The sequence below is a fragment of the Callithrix jacchus genome, chromosome 5, assembly GCF_049354715.1.
Source record: "Callithrix jacchus isolate 240 chromosome 5, calJac240_pri, whole genome shotgun sequence".
Taxonomy (NCBI): domain Eukaryota; kingdom Metazoa; phylum Chordata; class Mammalia; order Primates; family Cebidae; genus Callithrix; species Callithrix jacchus.
The window spans coordinates 102,776,952-102,797,653 of record NC_133506.1 but is presented as its reverse complement, the minus strand read 5'-3'; the positions used below and the strand labels follow the sequence as shown (position 1 = coordinate 102,797,653).

The window sequence follows — 20,702 nt, the reverse complement described above, 5'->3', positions numbered from 1 at the left end:
TTTCAGTTTTGGTGCTTGTGTATGATGTAATGAGATCATAGAGGGAAAATTGGGAGGACTTAATTATAAGTTAATTTTGTTTTTAACCTCCAGTTTGTAGGGTAACTTGTAGGATACCCAGAAAGAAGATGAGCAGATCTTGATTAAAGATTTTCACATTCTAATTTGATGAAGGGAAGGATCATCTGATTTCTTTCCTCATGATCCCCATTATAACTGGATCTAGTGGGAGAGGGAACCAGAATTTGAGTTTTGGCTTTACTAAAAATGTATGATGTGCCTTATTCTGACTTAATTTATATTGATCCACCTTAGAACCATTAAGTCCTCTCATATTTTATGTCCCAGTAAGATTTCTTTTAGGAAAGCCTACACCCCCGTCATAGAAGCCTCACAGTGCTCTTATGGTTATATCAAGAATCTCCCTTTTTATAAAATCTCCAAATGATCAAGAGGTATTTTGGTTTTATCGTGGAATTATAACATCTTACTTCTAATTGCTCATAAAATTTAAAAATATCATACTCTGTAATAGAATCACAATTGTATGTTACGAAAAAGTTTTGGAACTATAAGGAAAAATACGTTTTAAAACAACTTCGTTTGTGTTTTCTCCTAGGTCAGCTGCCTATAATCTTCTGTGTGCCTTAACTTGTACCTTTAATTTAAAAATCGAGGGCCAGTTACTAGAGACATCAGGTTTATGTATCCCTGCCAACAATACCCTCTTTATTGTCTCTATTAGTAAGACACTGGCAGCCAATGAGCCACACCTCACATTAGAGTTTTTGGAAGAGTGTATTTCTGGATTTAGCAAATCTAGTAAGTAATGATAATTTTCTTTAATACTAACGATTATTCTAAGAAAATTCAAAGAAAACCTTTCATTTCAGAGTTTGCCAGTGAAGCCTTTCACTTATATTTTTACTTTTTCTCCTCTTAAGATTTTACATCTGTGGTACCCTGTAACTGAAGGAACTCTGAAGGAACTTTTTGGTAGGCCACATTGAGAAATCCACCAAAATTCTGACAATAAAAGCAAGCTGGCAAGGGTTTGGTACCTTACACATCTCTGGACCACTTACAAAGCATTTTCTTCACTGTTACATTTTCATTAGCTTCAGCGTTTCTCTTCTTAGCAGAAAAGTCCATATAAGTATCCATGTTGCCTCCTTCATTTTAAGGAACTAGTCATTTTCCTTTTTCTTCAGGTTGACTTTGAATGATGATTTTATTGTACACGTACAGTTCACAAAGAGCACAGTAGCACATAATACAGGGTCCAGGGTCAGTCCTGACTTAGTTTTAACCAAGTCTCGTAAATTTAACATCGACTCTTTATATTTGTCCATCTTTATAACCTATAGTAGTATAAATGTTGATCTTCTCCCACCATACTTCCTGACATTTTCTTTCCTTTCCCTGTAATACATAAAACCTTTTTTTCTGCATTCAAACACATTTCTTGATTTTTCTGTATTAGATAATCAAAAGCTTCAGCAATTCACTAAGATTATTTTCAAGTAAGAGATATAGGAATATACCTCTAACAAAAAAAATGTGTAGGACTGACAAAACAAGAAAAGTATAAACTTTATTGATAAATGTTAATATAAGAAAAGATTTGAGTGAATGTAAAGGCATATTATGTTCCTGCATAAAAGTATAAACTTTATTGATAAATGTTAATATAAGAAAAGATTTGAGTGAATGTAAAGGCATATTATGTTCCTGCATAAACAGTTCTTCCCAGATTATTACAAATTGAATGTAATTTCATCAAAATAACCATGGGATTTGAGGATTGAGAATGGAGCTAGAACTGAAATGATTCTAAATTCTACATAAAAGTGCAATAATAGCTAAGAAAATATTGAAAGAGACTTGAGACTTGACAGTACAGATGTCTGAACACTTTATAACAGTACAATAATTAAAATATACGTATACAAATCAGCCATCAGATCAATTTAAGAGAAACAGATTGATAAAGAAACACCATAAACTGATTGGAGAGAGATTAAATCATTTAAGAAATGAAGTTGGGAAATGACTTAAATTAGGTCTTCATCGTGAAAACCTAATTCACCGTACACCACAAGATACCAAGTATGTTCTACCTATATTTAAAAGTTGAATAAGGCTGTGTGTGATGGCTCCCACTCATAATTGCAGCACTTTGGGAGGTTGAGGCAAGAGGATTGTGGCTGGAGGATTGCTTGAGCCCCTAGGACAAGGCTACAGTGAGCTGTGATTGTAACACTGCACTCCAGCCTAGATGATAGAGTGAGACTCTCTCAGAAAAAAAAAAAAAAGTTGTATGGAACCATTTTAAAAAGAGGAACAAGTGAATATTTAATTGCTTTCTAGGTGAGTAAGAGCATATGAAGTAAAAAAGTGATAGAATGAAACAAAGAAAATAGTGAACAGATTTGATTACATAAAACTTCCAAACATCTACTCAAAAATAAACAAAAGTGAAGATAATTAAAAACTAGGAAATATACTTGGAGCAAATATGAGAAAAAAATTAATATCCTTAATCATGAAGAGTGCTTACAGATTAATAAAAAATGAGTTAACAGTAACATACAGATCATGTTTTAAAAAAATATTTAGGCCAGGCCCCGTGGTTCATGCCTGTAATCCCAGCACTTTGGGAGGTCAAAGTGGGCAGATCACAAGGTCAGGAGTTCAAGACCAGCCTAACCAAGATGGAGGTACCCCCATCTCTACTAAAAATACAAAAATTAATTGGGCATGGTGGCGGGCACCTGTAATCCCAGCTACTCAGGAGACTGAGGCAGGAGAATAGCTTGAACCTGGGAGGTGGAGGTTGCAGGGAGGCAAGACCGTGCCATTGCACACCAGCCTGGGTGACAGAGCGAGACTCCGTCTCAAAAAAAAAAAAAAAAAAAAAAATACAAAAAAAGCAAAAAGCCAGACACCATGGCACATGCCTATAATCCCAGCTACTCAGGCGGATTGCTTAAGCCCAGGGGTTTGAGACCAGCCTGAATATCAGAGAGAGGCCCCTATCTCAAAAAAAAAAAAAAGATTATTTATATTTTAAGAAGTTCCTTAATAACGAAAGCCAAATTGAAAGAATAGTGAGGTAATATATTCAGCTATCAGGTTGGCAAATTTTTTTTTTTTTTTTTAGATCTATTCCTGGTGGTCTGTGGAATTGTGAGCAGGAGCAATTTTTCTAGAAAGGCATTTGGAAGTGGTTAACAAGATCTTAAGACTATTCATATCTTTTGGCCTCATAATTCTGCTTTTTAGCATTTATCCTAAAGAATTAATATTAAGATGTTTATTATAGCATTATTTTTATGTAGATTTTTAAATTGAGGTGTATCTTGTTATCAGTAAAGTGCCAAGATCTTAAGTGAACAGCTTGATGAACTTTTACATGTGAATACATCATGAAAGTATGTTTCAGATCAAGACAGAGCACTTCCAGCATCCAGAAGGATCTTCTCAGTACCCTCCCTTCACCAAGAGTAAACACTATTATGATCTCTATTGCATAGATTTATTTTGCCTACTTTAGAACTTCATTTGACATTATTTATAATAGCCAAAAAAAAAACAAAAAAACAGGCCAAAAGTCAAATTAAAAGGAACTGGTTAAATTATTGGTTTTCCATCTGATGGAATAATATGAAGCCATTAAAAAATGGCTTTGTTACAGGGTTTCAGTTTGGAAGATGGAAAGGTTCTGGAGATGGATGGCGGTGATGGCTGCACAATGATTTGAATGTACTCAGTGCCACTGAACTGCCCTTAAAAATGATTAATGCCACGGAACTGTACATTTAAAAATAGTTAAAATGGTAAATTTTATATTGTATATATTTACCACAATTTTTAAAATTATTTTAGACTTTAGGTGAAGTGTATAAATTTTTATACAATTTTTTCTTATAAATGTGAAGCTTTTTCAAATAAGTTAAAACAAGTTTATGCAGAATTTGTAACACTGAATAAATAAACTCAGTATGACATTCACTGAAAAGAATATTCAGAGCATACTGCATGTATAGCATAATCCCAATTTTTGTGGGGGAGTGGGAGTGGGTTATATGTGTGTACACACACATAAATGTTCATTATCTCTACATAAATTTGAAAGCCTGAGGAAAGATGAGATGATACACCAACATGTTAATATAGTTTTCATTTTTGTGGTGATGCTTTCCTTTTACCAAACTTTCTATGATGACTACATTTTCCTTTTATAATGAGAATAAAACTTAATTTTTTAACAAGAAGAGAAATTACTAAAATGGAGAAAATAAGACAAAACTTTTCAAAAATTGGCTTACTGGCTTTTAAAATTACGTACTTCGAGGCCTGTTCCTTCTTCACCCCTACAAAAATATATTTGCCAAGTCTCTTTTCTCCAGGCCTGATTCTAGGTAGTAGTCTTTACCGTTTCCCTTTTTTTCCCCGAATTCTTTATATTAAATGATTGTTGATGTGATTTTCATTGACCATCACATGCTAATAGTGTATTTTTTTTTTCCAGGTATTGAATTGAAACACCTTTGTCTGGAATACATGACTCCATGGCTGTCAAATCTAGTTCGTTTTTGCAAGCATAATGATGATGCGAAACGACAAAGAGTTACTGCTATTCTTGACAAGCTGATAACAATGACCATAAATGAAAAACAGATGTACCCATCTATTCAAGCAAAAATATGGGGAAGCCTCGGGCAGGTATTGAGTTTGCTCAGATATTTATTTAGTATCTGTTTTGTGCAAGTAATTATCTGGTGCCCACATTGGGCAAAGCACTGCCTTAGACGCTAGGGATAGAGTTGTAAAAAACACAATTTTCTCCTTCAGAAAGCATGTAGACACTCACCCAGCTCTTCATCTAGTTCAAAATTGTAAGTGTCTAGAGCGTATCTCAGGGCCAGAGAAAAGCTAGTTTTTTGCACAGTCTCTTTCATGGCATAATTTTATAGAATTATATATATTACATAGAACTGTAGAAATCTGATGACATTTCTAGTAAATAGTATTTTATTCCAGTTCTCTACATGCTAAGGTGTTAGTAGATGTTTCTTCTTATTGATGCTATTTGGGACACCTGCTTTCATTTATAGTTCTACATAAGAATGCCAATATTAAAAATAGGATATAATGCAAATTTTATTTTTATCTGACAAGAATTATGCATATCATTTCTTCAAAGTAATCACTTAAGGAAATAATACCCTCACTCAAAAAATGCTGCAACTCCTCCAAATAATTTGAAATAACCTGGGAGCCAGTGTTACAGCCCTAGAGAACATCTTGGTACTTCATGTCATTTCCTATATTTTTCTTATTTGTTTTTTGAGACTGGGTCTCGCTCTGTTGGCCAGCCTGGAGTACAGTGTGCAGTCTCGCCTCATTGCAACCTCTGCCTCCCAGGCTCAAGTGATCCTTCCACCTCAGCCTCCCAAGCAGCTGGGCCTACAGGTGCACACCAACACACCTGGCTAATTTTTGTATTTTTTCTTCTTTGTAGAGATGGGGTTTTGCCACATTGCCCAGGCTGGTCTTGAACTCCTGGCCTCAAACAATCCACTCGCCTCAGCCTCCCTAAATACTGGGTTTACAGACGTGAGCCACCACACCCAGCTCTGTATTTTCAAATCACTATTTTATATTGATCATACATTACTGCCTTAGAAAAACACAGAGATACTTTGCAACTGAATGAAGATAGTATTGATAGAGTTAAATTTTTGAATACCAATCTCTTAATCTCTGAAGAAATCAAATGAATATGCTCATCCTTTCCTGGGTATTTTATGATAAATTGTATTTACTGACAGGTCTGTAATTAAATCTAGTATTTTTGAGGCCTTGGGTAAAATAGAATTTTGATATTGATTGGGCTCTTCCAATGAGTATTTTTAATTAAAAATTAAATTGGTAGAATAATTAAAAACATGTTATTTTCCTTATTCAACTAGATTACAGATCTGCTTGATGTTGTACTAGACAGTTTCATCAAAACCAGTGCAACAGGTGGCTTGGGATCAATTAAAGCTGAGGTGATGGCAGATACTGCTGTAGCTTTGGCTTCTGGAAATGTGAAATTGGTTTCAAGCAAGGTAATCACTTTGCTTTTGCCTTCTGTACTATAGTGTATCTGTTTTTATCAAGAGGTTTTTTGTTTTGTAATTACTTTTAAATTAAGCTGAACTTTTGTAATAAAACTTTAAGTCTCATGATTTTTTTAAAAAAAATATTCTACTTCTTTACAGGTTATTGGAAGGATGTGCAAAATAATTGACAAGACATGCTTATCTCCAACTCCTACTTTAGAACAACATCTCATGTGGGATGATATTGCTATTTTAGCACGCTACATGCTGATGCTGTCCTTCAACAATTCCCTTGATGTGGCAGCTCATCTTCCCTACCTCTTCCACGTTGTTACTTTCTTAGTAGCCACAGGTCCACTCTCCCTTAGAGCTTCCACACATGGACTGGTCATTAATATCATTCACTCTCTGTGTACTTGTTCACAGCTTCATTTCAGTGGTAAGTTCTAGGAAAGGAATTTGTGTTTACCAGTTCCTTTCTCCATTTTGCTTCACCTGATCAATATAGGTTATCTTATTATTTATGTTGATGCCTTAACACCAAATTGCTAATTTAAACCATTACTTTCATTTCATATCAAGCTGTAGTAAAGATTTTCTGTGCATAGTTGTCATGTAGACCCTTATAGTTATCACATAAACGAAATACTCAGTGCCAGTTGACTGTGTTCCGTTACCAGCACCGATTTGTAGATAAATGGAGCTAGAACAAGGAGCCTTAATATAATGTATTTAGAGGTTTGATTTAGAGAGGGTGATTATGTAATTGTTATATGATACTCAAATTTTCCAAATTCGAAATGAAACATGGAACTTTAGAAATCAAAAAGTAATATTTTCTGTCTTTACTTGTTCCTTTATTCTCTTACAGAAGAGACCAAGCAAGTTTTGAGACTCAGTCTGACAGAGTTCTCATTACCCAAGTTTTACTTGCTGTTTGGTATTAGCAAAGTCAAATCAGCTGCTGTCATTGCCTTCCGTTCCAGTTACCGGGACAGGTCATTTTCTCCTGGCTCCTATGAGAGGGAGACTTTTGCTTTGACATCCTTGGAAACAGTCACAGAAGCTTTGTTGGAGATCATGGAGGTATATAAGGCAAAATCAGAAACTAGGTTAAAATCTTTTTAAAAAAATATATTAATACTAGCCAGGTGCAGTGTCTCACACCTGTAATCCCAGCACTTTGGGAGGCCAAGGCGGGCTGATCATGAGGTCAAGAGATCGAGGCCATCCTGGTCAACATGGTGAAACCCCGTCTCTAATAAAAATACAAAAAATTAGCCGGGCGTGATAATGCGTGCCTGTAGTCCCAGCTGCTCGGGGGGCTGAGGCAGGAGAATTGGTTGATACTGGAAAACAAAAGTTGCAGTGAGTGGGGATCGAACTGCACTCCAGCCTGGCAATAGCGTGAGACTCGGTCTCAAAAAAAAAAAAAAAATTAATACTATATAGAAGAAATACTGGGTAAAATAGAATTATAAAATAAATACTGGTTTATTGTGCTATTTTGTATTTAATGCTTAAATAAAAACACTTGCATGGAATGTGTTATTGGTAACAGGTCACTTAATGACATTACAATAAACATTTAAACAGTTCTAAAAACATTTATGTACATATATATTCAGAGTATCCCCTTTTTTAGGCATGCATGAGAGATATTCCAACATGCAAGTGGCTGGACCAGTGGACAGAACTAGCTCAAAGGTATGTCCCAAATTAAATATAAGTTGTAAAAATGTGTCTATTATTGAAAATAAAGCTATTACTGTATGATCAGTATTATAATTTATTATTTAGTATATATATACACAAAGGTTTTTATAAGTTCTGTGAATCTTTTAATTGCAGATTTGCATTCCAATATAATCCATCCCTGCAACCAAGAGCTCTTGTTGTCTTTGGCTGTATTAGCAAACGAGTGTCTCATGGGCAGATAAAGCAGATTATCCGTATTCTTAGCAAGGTACTTGTTTTGCCCTCAGTTCTCCCAAATATTTATGGTTCCCAGGTTGTAAAGCATATCTTTCATTTTTCTAAAAGACGTTTAAATTTGAGTTCAATAAAATATCATGTTATTTATTAAGCCTTTAAAATGTATTTTATTTTCTTTATTGTAATTCTTTGAAGAAATCTTCTCTAAAGAAGATGTCTTTATTCGAAAACTCTGATTACTTCAATATGCCTCTTTTGCTAAACAGGTACACTTAATATTTTACCAGTTTTCAAGGCATTTAATTATATGGTAAGACTATAGTCTTGTATAAAATTATGTAATTTGTAATTACTATAATAATGTCATTTGGATCACCCCATAGACAAAAAAAGAAAATAAAGAAAAAATAATGTCAGACTCTTATGTAGAAATATCAAAAATTAGAAAATAAATGTACATTAAGCCAACTACCAAGATCGTCATAGCATTACAAATCATTCTAGTATTTATTAAATAAGTAGATGTTCCTGAATTTATTCTGAGATTCAGTTTAGGAGTTAATGTTTTATTTCAATGAAAGTAAAATTAAAAATTCTGTTTTCCTAAAAGGCACTTGAAAGTTGCTTAAAAGGACCCGATACTTACAACAGTCAAGTTCTGATAGAAGCTACAGTAATAGCACTGACCAAATTACAGCCACTTCTTAATAAGGTAATTACTATATAGAAAATGAGTGCATTCATTTTGGATATCAGTGTTGAATATTTTTCTTTCAAAGAGTTTAGAAAATAAGATGAATTGAGAATAAGCTATAAAGAAAATGCTATAAAGTAGAACCTCTTAAAGTTTAGTTGTTTGAAGTAGTTATATTAGAAGAAGAGTAAGTGTAAATAGTATGTTCTCAAGTGCTTGAAAGTTTTTTGTCTTATCAGTGCTAAAGGAGAGATAGGTATATATTCTTACTTCTCTTAGAAGTATTAATTATCTGCTATTGCCAAGTACTGTTCTAGGTGCTAGAGATAGAGGACTAACAAAGCCCATAAAACTCACTGCCTTCATGGAGCTTACTTTCTAGGGTGGGTGTGGAGGTTGGTGAGTGGATGGATAATAAGGTAAACAAAATACATCATATGTTAGTGATTATTATTACCTAATCATCGGAAGAGTAGGTACTAAATGAAGATGATACTTGAAAGGAGTAAAATGATGTGGCCACTGTTTTAGGATGGCCTGAGCTTATCCCAGCTTTGTGCCCTGATTTAACATATCTAGACATCATGTTTTCATATTAATAAAATGAATAATCTTAGATTCGATAATGGCATGGTATTGCCCTCCAATTCTAAAGTGGTTTAATTCTGTGATTTGAGTACAAAGACATGCCAGACTTGGGAGAGAGAACAGATAAATAAATACCTGTTATATTCCTGGTTTGTCTACAAACATCCTAATTTTATATTAAACAAAACGCTTCTCTTGTCCCCATCTTATAAGTGAAAATGAGCTCAGAGGGGCTAAATAACTTGCCCACGGTCACATACCTAATAAAAGAACCATGATTCTAATCTGATATTATCTGATTCTAAAGTCCATGTATTTCTCCTAATATCACAATGCTAAATAAGGATTACCAATAATAAATACTTCTATTTCAGAGTAGCAAGAGATTACCATACTGGTTAAGAGTGACAAGAAGTTGAAAAGATAGAGTCTAAACTCAAGTTAAAGGGAAACATAGGAGTTAATTTAGGTAGAGAGAAAGGAAGCAAGCAAAAAGCCTTGAGCAGTAAGGATAGCAATAGGACTGTACAAGAATGCTGGCACAATGGAGGGAAGGTGGGTAGAACATTACAGCTGTAATGGAGAAATTTATCAAAAGAGTAGAGAGAGGGAAAGTTGTGAGGGCTGGATAGACCTTATCTCACATTCAGCATTGTTCAGAAAAGAGTTTTGAAATGTACAATTTTTAAGCAGACAAGTTATATAACGAAAGCAGGACTTAGATCCTGGTGGTAGTGTGCCCAGTGGATTGGAGTAGGGAGAAAGTGAGGTTAAAAAGAATCCATCTTTATAATAAATAAGGTTGGCATGGGTTAATGTCATTAGCAATAAGAAAGAAATGACAGATACAAAAGAGACCACTCTAGAAGAATCAACAAACCTGAGTAACTGGATTTAGAAATTAAAGCACAGGGAGAATGCTAAGTAAGATTCTCAGTCTAGCTAACAGTAACTTACATATGGAAAAGACGAAAAGCTTACCCATATCTTTATATTCCCCAAAAGAGAAAACATGGGTAATTTAGGAAGATAAGCTACTGCAGTATGTTGTGAAAGAGACTACTTCATGATTCATATTACTAGCCTCAAACATGTCTCCTTTGCCAGGACTCCCCTCTGCACAAAGCCCTTTTTTGGGTAGCTGTGGCTGTGCTGCAGCTTGATGAGGTCAACTTGTATTCAGCAGGCACTGCACTTCTTGAACAAAACCTGCATACTTTAGATAGTCTCCGGATATTCAATGACAAGGTAAGCAAGCTTTCCCTTGGGGTTCCTAGATTACTCAAATTTACTACTCTTCCCTCTTTTATTGTTGCTATTCTTTTAAAATCACAAGAAGCTCTTAAGTTAAATATCAAGTTCTATAATATAACTTATCATGAGTATATTTCCTTACCAGCTCATAAAGAACTATGTAAACTTGAATGCATATTTTCTATATAAAAATAGTTTTAAAATAAATAAATAAATAAAGCTGGCTGGGCACAGTGGCTAATGCCCTTAATCCCAGCACTTTGGGAGGCAGAGGCAGGCAGATCACAAGGTCAAGAGATCAAGACCATTCTGGCCAAGATGGTGAAACCCCATCTCTACTAAAAATACAAAAATTAGATGGGCGTGGTGGTGCGTGCCTTTAGTCCCAGCTGCTTGAGAGGCTGAGATAGGAGAATCACATGAACCCGGGAGGCAGAGATTGCAATGAGCCGAGATTGCACCACTGCACTCCAACGTGGTAACAGAGCAAGATTCCATCTCAAAAAAAAAAAAAAAAATGTATATAGTAAAAAAACAAATAAAAGCAGTACTGGCCTAATCCTAGTAGAATTACAAAATAAGGATAAATAATACATAATTATCTTTGTCTTTACAGAATACAGATAAATAATACATAATAGTAATAATAGTAACTACCATGCCAGGCCATATGCTAAACACTATACATTCATTATTTTTAATTTTCCTAACCCTAAGGTAAAGGTTAGCATTCTCTGCCCTCCATTTCACAAGTAAAGAAATAATCTAAAGGTAAACTGATTTTTATTTAATAATACCACTTAATGAAAAATAGGTATAATTCATAGTAGATAAGGAAGTTGGATAGTCTAAAGGAAACCTTTGGGTACTTAATTTTACTAGTTTTTTCTTTTGTCTAATCTCACTTTAAAATAATACCATTAGTGGCCGGGAGTGATGGCTCATGTCTGTAATCCCAGCACTTTGGGAGGCTAAGACAGGTGGATCACTTGAGCTCAGGAGTTAGAGACCACCCTGGGCAACATGACAAAACCCCGTCTCTACAAAAAATGCGAAACTTAGTTCGGCATGGTGACATACACCTGCAATCCCAGCTACTTGGGAGGTAAGGTAGGAGGATTGCTTGAGCCTGGGAGACAGAGGTTACAGTGAGCTGAGATCATGCTACCACACTCCAGCCTGGGCAACAGAGCGAGCCCCTGTCTCAAAAAAAAAAAAAAAAAAAAAAAAAAGGTGTATGCATATATACACACACGTAAAATATATGTGTGTATATATAAAGTGTTTGTGTGTATATATATATATATATATATGTATATATATATATATATATATGTATATATATATTATATAAAATCCAACTCCAATTAAGATTTTTTTTTTTTTTTTTTTTGAGACGGAGTTTCGCTCTTGTTACCCAGGCTGGAGTGCAATGGCATGATCTCGGCTCACTGCAACCTCCGCCTCCTGGGTTCAGGCAATTCTCCTGCCTCAGCCTCCTGAGTAGCTGGGATTACAGTCACGTGCCACCGTGCCCAGCTAATTTTTTGTATTTTTAATAGAGATGGGGTTTCACCATGTTGACCAGGATGGTCTTGATCTCTTGACCTCGTGATCCACCTGCCTCGGCCTCCTAAAGTGCTGGGATTACAGGCGTGAGCCACTGCGCCTGGCCTTCCAATTAAGATTAATAAATGTTAGGAGGGGTGCTGTGTGTGTGTGTGTGTGTGTGTGTGTGTGTGAACATGGGCAAGTTATTTCTTAGTTACTTTCTAATTTGTAAAATGGAAATCTGATTGGGGTTGGATTTTAGTTCATGGAGAATAGAGGAGAGAATAAAATAGTATGAAATTATGTCTCTTTTGTGTTTGGATAAAAATGGGAAGAGTCTAGGAGAAAAGAGGGGGATGTTTTTAAAAGAATTTATTATATAATGAGATTTGCCTGACGTGAAGTTAACTGAGCTGTGGGTAGAAAGAACAGGATTATGGTTTTAAGTGTGAAGATACTTGGTATAAACATTTTTAGGTCAGTCTACCAGATGTAGTGTGAATCCAGAACAGCTAGGGGTCTGAGAAATAAGGAAACTAAATTTTAGAGGTAGGAGGTATTAAGGAGTTTATTAATCAGACCTCCATTTTGCAAATTAGAAAGGAATTAAGAAGTTAAGTAACTTGCCCATGCTTGTACATCTGTTTTGGGACTAGACCCTCTCTTTCCTAATTCTCATTGCTCTTTTTCTAGAACTTTTTTGGGACAATGGTGGTCAGTGATATTAGCTATTGTCTATTTATATGTTAAGTATATTTGCCGGGCGCAGTGGCTCAAGCCTGTAATCCCAGCACTTTGGGAGGCCGAGGCGGGTGGATCACGAGGTCAAGAGATTAAGAACATCCTGGTCAACATGGTCTCTACTAAAAATACAAAAAATTAGCTGGGCATGGTGGCGTGTGCCTGTAATCCCAGCTACTCAGGAGGCTGAAGCAGGAGAATTGCCTGAACCCAGGAGGCGGAGGTTGCAGTGAGCCGAGATCGTGCCATTGCACTCCAGCCTGGGTAACAAGAGCGAAACTCCGTCTCAAAAAAAAAAAAAAAAAAAAAGATATTTGGAAATTGGCTGGGTGCAGTGGCTCATGCTTGTAATCCCAGCACTCTGGGAGGCTGAGTTGGGAGGATCACTTGAGGTCAGGAGACCAGTCTGGCCGACATGGTGAAACTGTCTTTACTAAAAATATAAAAATTAGCTGGGGTGGCGCAGGCTTGTAATTTCAGTGACTTGGGAGGATGAGGTGGGAGGATCACTTGAACCTGGGAGGTGGAGGTTGTAGTGAGCCAAGATGGTACCACTGCATTCCAACCTGGGCGACAAAGTGAGACTTCATCTCAAAAAAAAGAATATTTGCAAATGGAGCACTGCAAATGGGGCATCTGCCTCGGCATTTTAATCTTCAGAACAGCCCAGTAGCAGGAGCTAATTTTGATTCTGGTGCCCTTAGGATGCTAGGCATCAGAGTTATAAGCTTGTTAAAAGTCACCAGGATGTAAATTGAGAGTCATTTATTTTGTATTGTAAATTAAAGTGATTTAATCTTCTACCATATTCTCATTTATATGCTTAACTGTCTTGCACCAGTTAATTTGTAGTAGCTAAAATGTACTGTGGTTTTCTGCAGTCGAATGAAAATAATTTCTCTCACCTTGAAAGGATTACTTAGATTATCATACTGTTGAACACAGAAACCAATTAAGTGAGCCTTTAAAGAAAGCTCCTGTGTGAACCTTATCAACCATCTTATGATTATCTTTAATATTTAATAGAGTCCAGAGGAAGTGTTTATGGCAATCCGGAATCCTCTGGAGTGGCACTGCAAGCAAATGGATCATTTTGTTGGACTCAATTTCAACTCTAACTTTAACTTTGCTCTGGTTGGACACCTTTTAAAAGGTAAAAGCCTATGTTAGAATATTTTTATGAAATAGTATTAAAAAAAACAGAAATAATTTGAATAATTGATTACTTGAAATAAATTGAAGTAACTTAGCCCATATGTCTTACTTGAAATGCAAACTAGGCCAGGTGTGGTGGCTCATGCCTGTAATACCAACACTTTGGGAGGCCAAGGCAGGAGGATCACTTGAGGCTAGGAATTTGAGGCCAGCCTGGGCGACATAGTGAGACTTCATCGCTACAGAAAATTTAAAAATTAGCCAGGCATGGTGGCACATGCTTATAGTTCCAGCTACTTAGACTTGCTGTCGATTAATACTATTATTTTATACCATTGTACCTCACCTTTCCGGTACCCTACCCTTACTCGCTTCTACATTGCTTAAAGCCAGTGATCTCCAGCTATTCTTCAGAGCCAGTATATTCACTTCCTAATCTGGTTTTACTCCCCATCGCTAACTTCACAGCTTGTTATCTTTGGTTCATTAACATGGGGCAGTCATGGCCAGAGACTACAGTTAATAGGAACAGCATATTAATAGGTCAGGCAAGGAAGGGTAAAGTAAGACCTGGGATAAGGAGCTGGCATAAACCCCAGTGGACTCAGCACTGGATGTGGCCACAATAGAGAGTCTAGCTACAGCTTGAGTCAACAGTTTTGTTTCAATTTAAATCTTAGGCTTGAGGGATGATGGAGATTCCCCCAGTTTTTGCCTGATGTATATATGCATACACCCACTTCTGTGAATGTATGCATTTCATTTCGCTTTCTTATGAAATTTCTGCAAAAAATATTGACAGTGTTAATCTCTAAGGCCAATAGGGATTTCTCAAAAGATACTACACTTACAAAAGGATACCAAGGTAAGGAATTGCAACTGGGCTAATTAAAGTGCTTACTTATTTTTTATATCCAGAAGAATACCAGGCTGGGTGTGGCAGCTCACGCCTGTACTCCCAACACTTTGGGAGGCTGAGGCAGGAGGATTGCCTGAGGCCAAGAGTTCAAGACTAGCCTGGCCAACATGGCAAAACCCTGTCTCTACTAAAAATACAAAAATTAGCCAGGCGAGGTGATGCATGTCTATAGTTCCAGACACTGAGGAAGCTGAGGCACAAGAATTGCTTGAACCTGGAAGGCAGAGGTTGCAGTGAGCCAAGATCCCACCATTGCACTCCAGCCTGAGTGACAGACTGAGACTCTGTCTTAAAACAAGAAAAGAATATCAGATACTTTCCGTGTTCAAATCACCTATTTTTAAATGGAGTAGCATTAATGATTAAAAGTTGGCCAAAGATCAAATTTATCCTCTAATCAACCCTATTTATTGGACTCTTAGAGCATATACTTGCTATGTCATTAGGTTTTCTTTTAATTAAAAATATTTTTGTAAAAGAACTCTTATTTTCAAAAGAAATCTTAAGGGTCATTCTAATACATAGATTTTCTTTTTTAAAGCTGTGCTGCTTTAGGGAATAGAAGATCTGAAAGACTATCATGTTTTTAATTTTCCTCTTCCTGGAATACTGTAGGGTTCTAGGGAATATTCTGTTCTACACATTTTTGGTGCTTAATCTTATATGTAATTAATTATTCACATTCACATATGTATGTTTTACCTTCCCAAATAGTATTCTTGGAAGGCAGGAGTTACACTTCCTTTCCTTGCACAGTTGCTAGTCAGAGAATAAGAACGCAGCAGATACTTGTTCAAAAAATTAATTAACTTTGTATTTTTTTTTTGTAGGGTACAGACATCCTTCACCTGCCATTGTTGCAAGAACAGTCAGAATTTTACATACACTACTAACTCTGGTTAACAAACACAGAAATTGTGACAAATTTGAAGTGAATACACAGAGCGTGGCCTACTTAGCAGGTAAAAACACAAAATAAACAAAATTAATCTTGCAACATCTATATCTAAGGATCACCCAAAAAATACAAATACCTATAGGTCCTTTAGCTGGTTGCTTGGCAGAGTAAAAAGGTCACAGTCTGGTCCTTTAGTGGTGGTTACAGTTTTGAGAGTTTTGCCAAAACATTTTTCTATATGAAAGAATTTAGGCCGGGCGCGGTGGCTCATGCCTGTAATCCCAGCACTTTGGGAGGCTGAGGCGGGTGGATCACGAGGTCGAGAGATCAAGACCATCCTGGTCAACATGGTAAAACCCCGTCTCTACTAAAAATACAAAAATTAGCTGGGCATGGTGGTGCATGCCTATAATTCCAGCTACTCAGGAGGCGGAGGCAGGAGAATTGCCTGAACCCAGGAGGCGGAGGTTGCGGTGAGCCGAGATCGCGCCATTGCACTCCAGCCTGGGTAACAAGAGCAAAACTTCATCTCCAAAAAAAAGAAAAGAAAGAAAGAATGTAATTCCCATTAAAATCTGAAATGTGTTCCCTTGGTCATATTTGGTTCAGGACATTACAGTGGCTCTCTGTTATCTGTCATAAAATTGGAATGCTTTCAGTCTAGCATCCTGGGCCCTTAAATAGCCCTCTCAGTTCTGTCATCTTTCTCTAAATTTCATGAGCCTCATTTTTTATTACCACTCCAAATGGATAGGCTATTTTAAGCTAATCTACTTGCCATCTCCCACAAGTGACTGCCTCTTCAACATTCATTCCTTATGCCATTTTATCTGGACTGTCTGCCCTATCCCCACCATTCCATTAACACTTCCTATTTGCTCTTATCTTTTGTGTCTCTACTCAGCAACACTTACGCTTATGTACAATACAATTCTTGAATATAGTTTTTTGATGGAAAGTGCTGATTCTCAGTTTCACAGAGTTCCATATGTGTCACCTTTTTCGTTTGAACCATATGACCTTGAGCAGATCATTTAACATCTCAATATTTTTTCTCATTGAACTTAATACCTGCCCTGCCTACTTTGTGTTTGTTAAAATCAAATGTACATTAAAGCACTTGGAAAATAAAAGATGCTTATTAAATAAATCTCTTTGTATATTTCATGCTTATATAGTCTTCCAAAATATGTGCACATTTAACAGGTATTATTCTCTTTAGGAGACTGTAAGAAGTTCATCCTGTTTTAAGTCACACTTGTGATTTGTTAAATTTTTTAATCTGCCACCTTTTTCCTTTTAGCTTTGCTCACAGTGTCTGAAGAAGTTCGAAGTCGCTGCAGCCTAAAACATAGAAAGTCACTTCTTCTTACTGATATTTCAATGGAAAATGTTCCTATGGATACATATCCCATTCATCATGGTGACCCTACCTATAGGTAAGTGGATTTACTCTCCTATAATTACATAATCTTAATCAAGTTTCAATTTTCCAACTAATGGAGGCAAGCAGCAGAGTAATCTAGAAGGTAATATGGGGGAAATCTAGAGATGGTCTAGGAACAGTGTGTAAATCAAAACTCATTTTATAAATATGTAGTATTTTATGTCAGTAGGAAAGTTATTCTTCTAATTTAATTGTTAATGTTAACATTTAATGTTAACATTAGTTTGCCTCTGAAGCACAAACCAATTGAACAACAAAAGAGATGCCTGGGAAAAAAAACTAATGCAAAATATAAACAACACATTACATGCTTGGATACAGGATGAATCTATACAGATTTGTAAAAATATGCACATGCTAACACATTTGTTTTAGTTACTCAAATCACACTAAAGTTATTTAGAAGTTTTCTAAAATGTAGATTTCAATGGTAAAATAAATTATATCTGCTATACATGGTTTTGGGTAGTATATTTTTCAGTATAATTTGGAGAAATTTTATGAAAATGACATTGGGAGATTTTTCTATATTTCAGTTAAATAAAAATATCTTTAAGGTTTAGGGACAGTGTTGAACATAGAAAAGTTATCTTCTGCTTGTAAAACTTATATCATTCCATTTATCAACATCCTGCTTTTTGATAAAAAGACTTCAACAATTTCCTTAAGATTTTAACAATGTATGCAAAAATGTTTCAACATACTTGGTATTCACTAGTCTTATTTTTGTATGCCCCATTATTATATTACTTTGAGGTATGCCCTTTTTGTTATGGAAAGGGTAAAATAGTTTGCCTGTGTTCCCCTGTCAAAGTATAATTTAATGTCTGATTTTCTTGATTTGTAAACAATTGACTATTTAGACTTGATTTTTTGTGATTAAAAAAAAATCAGTGCAGTAAGTTCAAGGTCTTTTATACAACATGATAGCTATAATTAATAACAATGTATTGTATACTTGAAAATTGCTATGGGAGATTTTCAGTATTCTCACCACAAAAAATAAACATATGAAGCAACATATATGTTAATTAGCTCCAAATTATACTGATTTAGCCATCCTACAATGTAAACATTTTAAAACATCATGTTGTATACCAAGCTTGTCCAACCCGTGGCCCACTGGCTGCATACAGCCCAGGACAGCTGTGAATGCAGCCCAATGCAAATTTGTAAACTTTCTTAAAACATTATGAGATTTTTTGTGTGATTTTTTAAAGTTCATCAACTACAGTTAGTGTTAGTGTATTTTATTATGTGGCACAGTATATTCTTTATTTTTTTCTTTTTTTTTTGAGACGGAGTTTCGCTGTCGTTACCCAGACTGGAGTGCAATGGCACGATCTTGGCTCACCGCAACCTCCGCCTCCTGGGTTCAAGCAATTCTCCTGCCTCAGCCTCCTGAGTAGCTGGGATTACAGGCATGTGCCACCACGCCCAGCTAATTTTTGTATTTTTAGTAGAGACAGGGTTTCACCTCATTGACCAGGATGGTCTCGATCTCTTGACCTCATGATCCACCCGTCTCGGCCTCCCAAAGTGCTGGGATTATAGGCATGAGCCACTGCGCCTGGCCATATTCTTCTTTCAATATCGCCCAGGGACGCTAAAGACTGGATACTTAATATATACCTTTTTATTTGTCAGCTTTTAAAAATTGCAGTACAGTTGTTTTTGTTCAGCTTTTGGTGAGTACCTACTGTGTATAAGATACTATGGCAAGAAAGTTGATAATTCCTGGGGATGCATCAAGAGTTTGTACCCTAAAGCCCTTTAAAGTGCAGTTTTAAAATTAATTAATTGCTGTCGTTAGGAAATAGGACAGCCACTTGGAAGGAGCAAACAATGGTTATTTGTCACCATGTTAATTAATTTTTCTCTATTGTTTTAATCTCTCAGGACACTAAAGGAGAATCAGCCATGGTCCTCTCCCAAAGGTTCTGAAGGGTATCTTGCAGCCACCTATCCAACTGTTGGCCAGACCAGTCCCCGAGCCAGGAAATCCATGAGCTTGGACATGGGGCAGCCTTCTCAGGCCAACACTAAGAAGTTGCTTGGTTAGTTTATCTAAATTATCTAGATTTTATTATTATTATTTTTAAAAATAGACATCTTGAAAAATTATTTGAAATTTCAAGATTATCAAAATTTTCTGTCTCAATGTCACAAAGTTTTTGATGCCATTTACAAGAGTTGGATAGATCAATTAAGCATTGTAAGTTGAGATACAGAAATGAGAATGGGACCTTGAAACAGTTTTTTCTGAATCTTAGAATAAGTATTGTGACTCTCCTTATTTTGTTTTGCCTTGGCTGGCCAGCAGGGAATGGGACCATGAAACACAGTAGATAAATATCTGTAAGAAAGGAAGAGTCTTGCTGCACCCAGGGCTTTAATGATACCCTGTAATACTTCACAAAGTTATCATCTGCGAGAAGACATGAATATTGTATGAAGCTGTAATAGTACTATTTGCCACACTGTCTTTGAAAAGACAGAAAGATATATGTTTTTTCAATAACTGAAAGAAAATAGGATTTTTTTTTTTTTTTTGAGACAGTGTCTTGCTCTGTCACCCAGGCTGGAGTGCAGTGGTGCAATCCGGCTCACTGCAACCTCTGCCTCCCGGATTCAAGCAGTTCTCCTGCCTCCCTAGTAGCTGGGATTGCAAGTACATGCCACGACGCCCAGCTAATTTTTGTATTTTTAATAGACAAAATACAATTATAATTGTTACTGGAATACATTGGGATCTACATTTCAGTGGCCAACACTGTGAGTGGTTCAACAGATTCCCCATGTTGGCCAGGCTGGTCTCAAACTCCTGACCTCAGGTGATCTGCCCTCCTACGCCTCCCAAAGTGCTAAGATTATAGGCATAAGCCACCATGCCCGCCCAGAGAATAGGATTCTTGAAATTAAGATTGCTCAGTTACATCAACATTTATAGAATTATTGTCTCTGAGAGGTACATCTAAAATGCTATTGAGACTCTTTTCCATTTTAGTACCTGAAAGTAAATGAATGAAAAACCCACTAGGCAAGGTGCAGTGGCTCATACCTATAATTCCAGCACTTTGGGGGACTCAGGTGGGAGGACTGCTTGAGTCCAGGAGTTTAAGACCAGCCTGGGCAACATGGCAAAACCCATCTCTCCAAAAAATACAAAACTTAGCTGGGCATGGTGGTGAGCACCTGTAGTCCCAGCTACTCAGGAGAATCACTTGAGCCCAGGAGGTGGGGGTAGCAGTGAGTCAGGATTGCACCACTACACTCCAGCCTGGGTAACAGAGTGAGACCCTGTCTCAAAACAAACAAACAAACAAACAAGAACACTGATCTTACATAGCTGCTTAGAGGAAATGCAGTGATGTTCTTGTATCCCATTGGGTAAAATTATAATTGTT

General features: G+C 36.4%; 1 protein-coding gene across 28 annotated transcripts in view; it reads left to right on the top strand.

The window, feature by feature from the left end:
* NF1 (neurofibromin 1) overlaps positions 1 to 20,702 on the top strand; it is a 296,867-nt gene that overhangs the window by 250,786 nt on the left and 25,379 nt on the right. For all 28 annotated transcript variants that reach the window (XM_078373889.1, XM_078373884.1, XM_002748206.7 and 25 more), the window contains 13 exons: positions 620 to 822; positions 4,535 to 4,728; positions 5,979 to 6,119; positions 6,273 to 6,552; positions 6,985 to 7,199; positions 7,759 to 7,820; positions 7,965 to 8,079; positions 8,659 to 8,760; positions 10,438 to 10,578; positions 13,903 to 14,029; positions 15,781 to 15,912; positions 17,152 to 17,287; positions 19,195 to 19,352. In XM_078373889.1, coding sequence (XP_078230015.1) covers positions 620 to 822; positions 4,535 to 4,728; positions 5,979 to 6,119; positions 6,273 to 6,552; positions 6,985 to 7,199; positions 7,759 to 7,820; positions 7,965 to 8,079; positions 8,659 to 8,760; positions 10,438 to 10,578; positions 13,903 to 14,029; positions 15,781 to 15,912; positions 17,152 to 17,287; positions 19,195 to 19,352 — 2,006 coding nt within the window. The remainder of the gene's footprint in view (positions 1 to 619; positions 823 to 4,534; positions 4,729 to 5,978; positions 6,120 to 6,272; positions 6,553 to 6,984; positions 7,200 to 7,758; positions 7,821 to 7,964; positions 8,080 to 8,658; positions 8,761 to 10,437; positions 10,579 to 13,902; positions 14,030 to 15,780; positions 15,913 to 17,151; positions 17,288 to 19,194; positions 19,353 to 20,702) is intronic.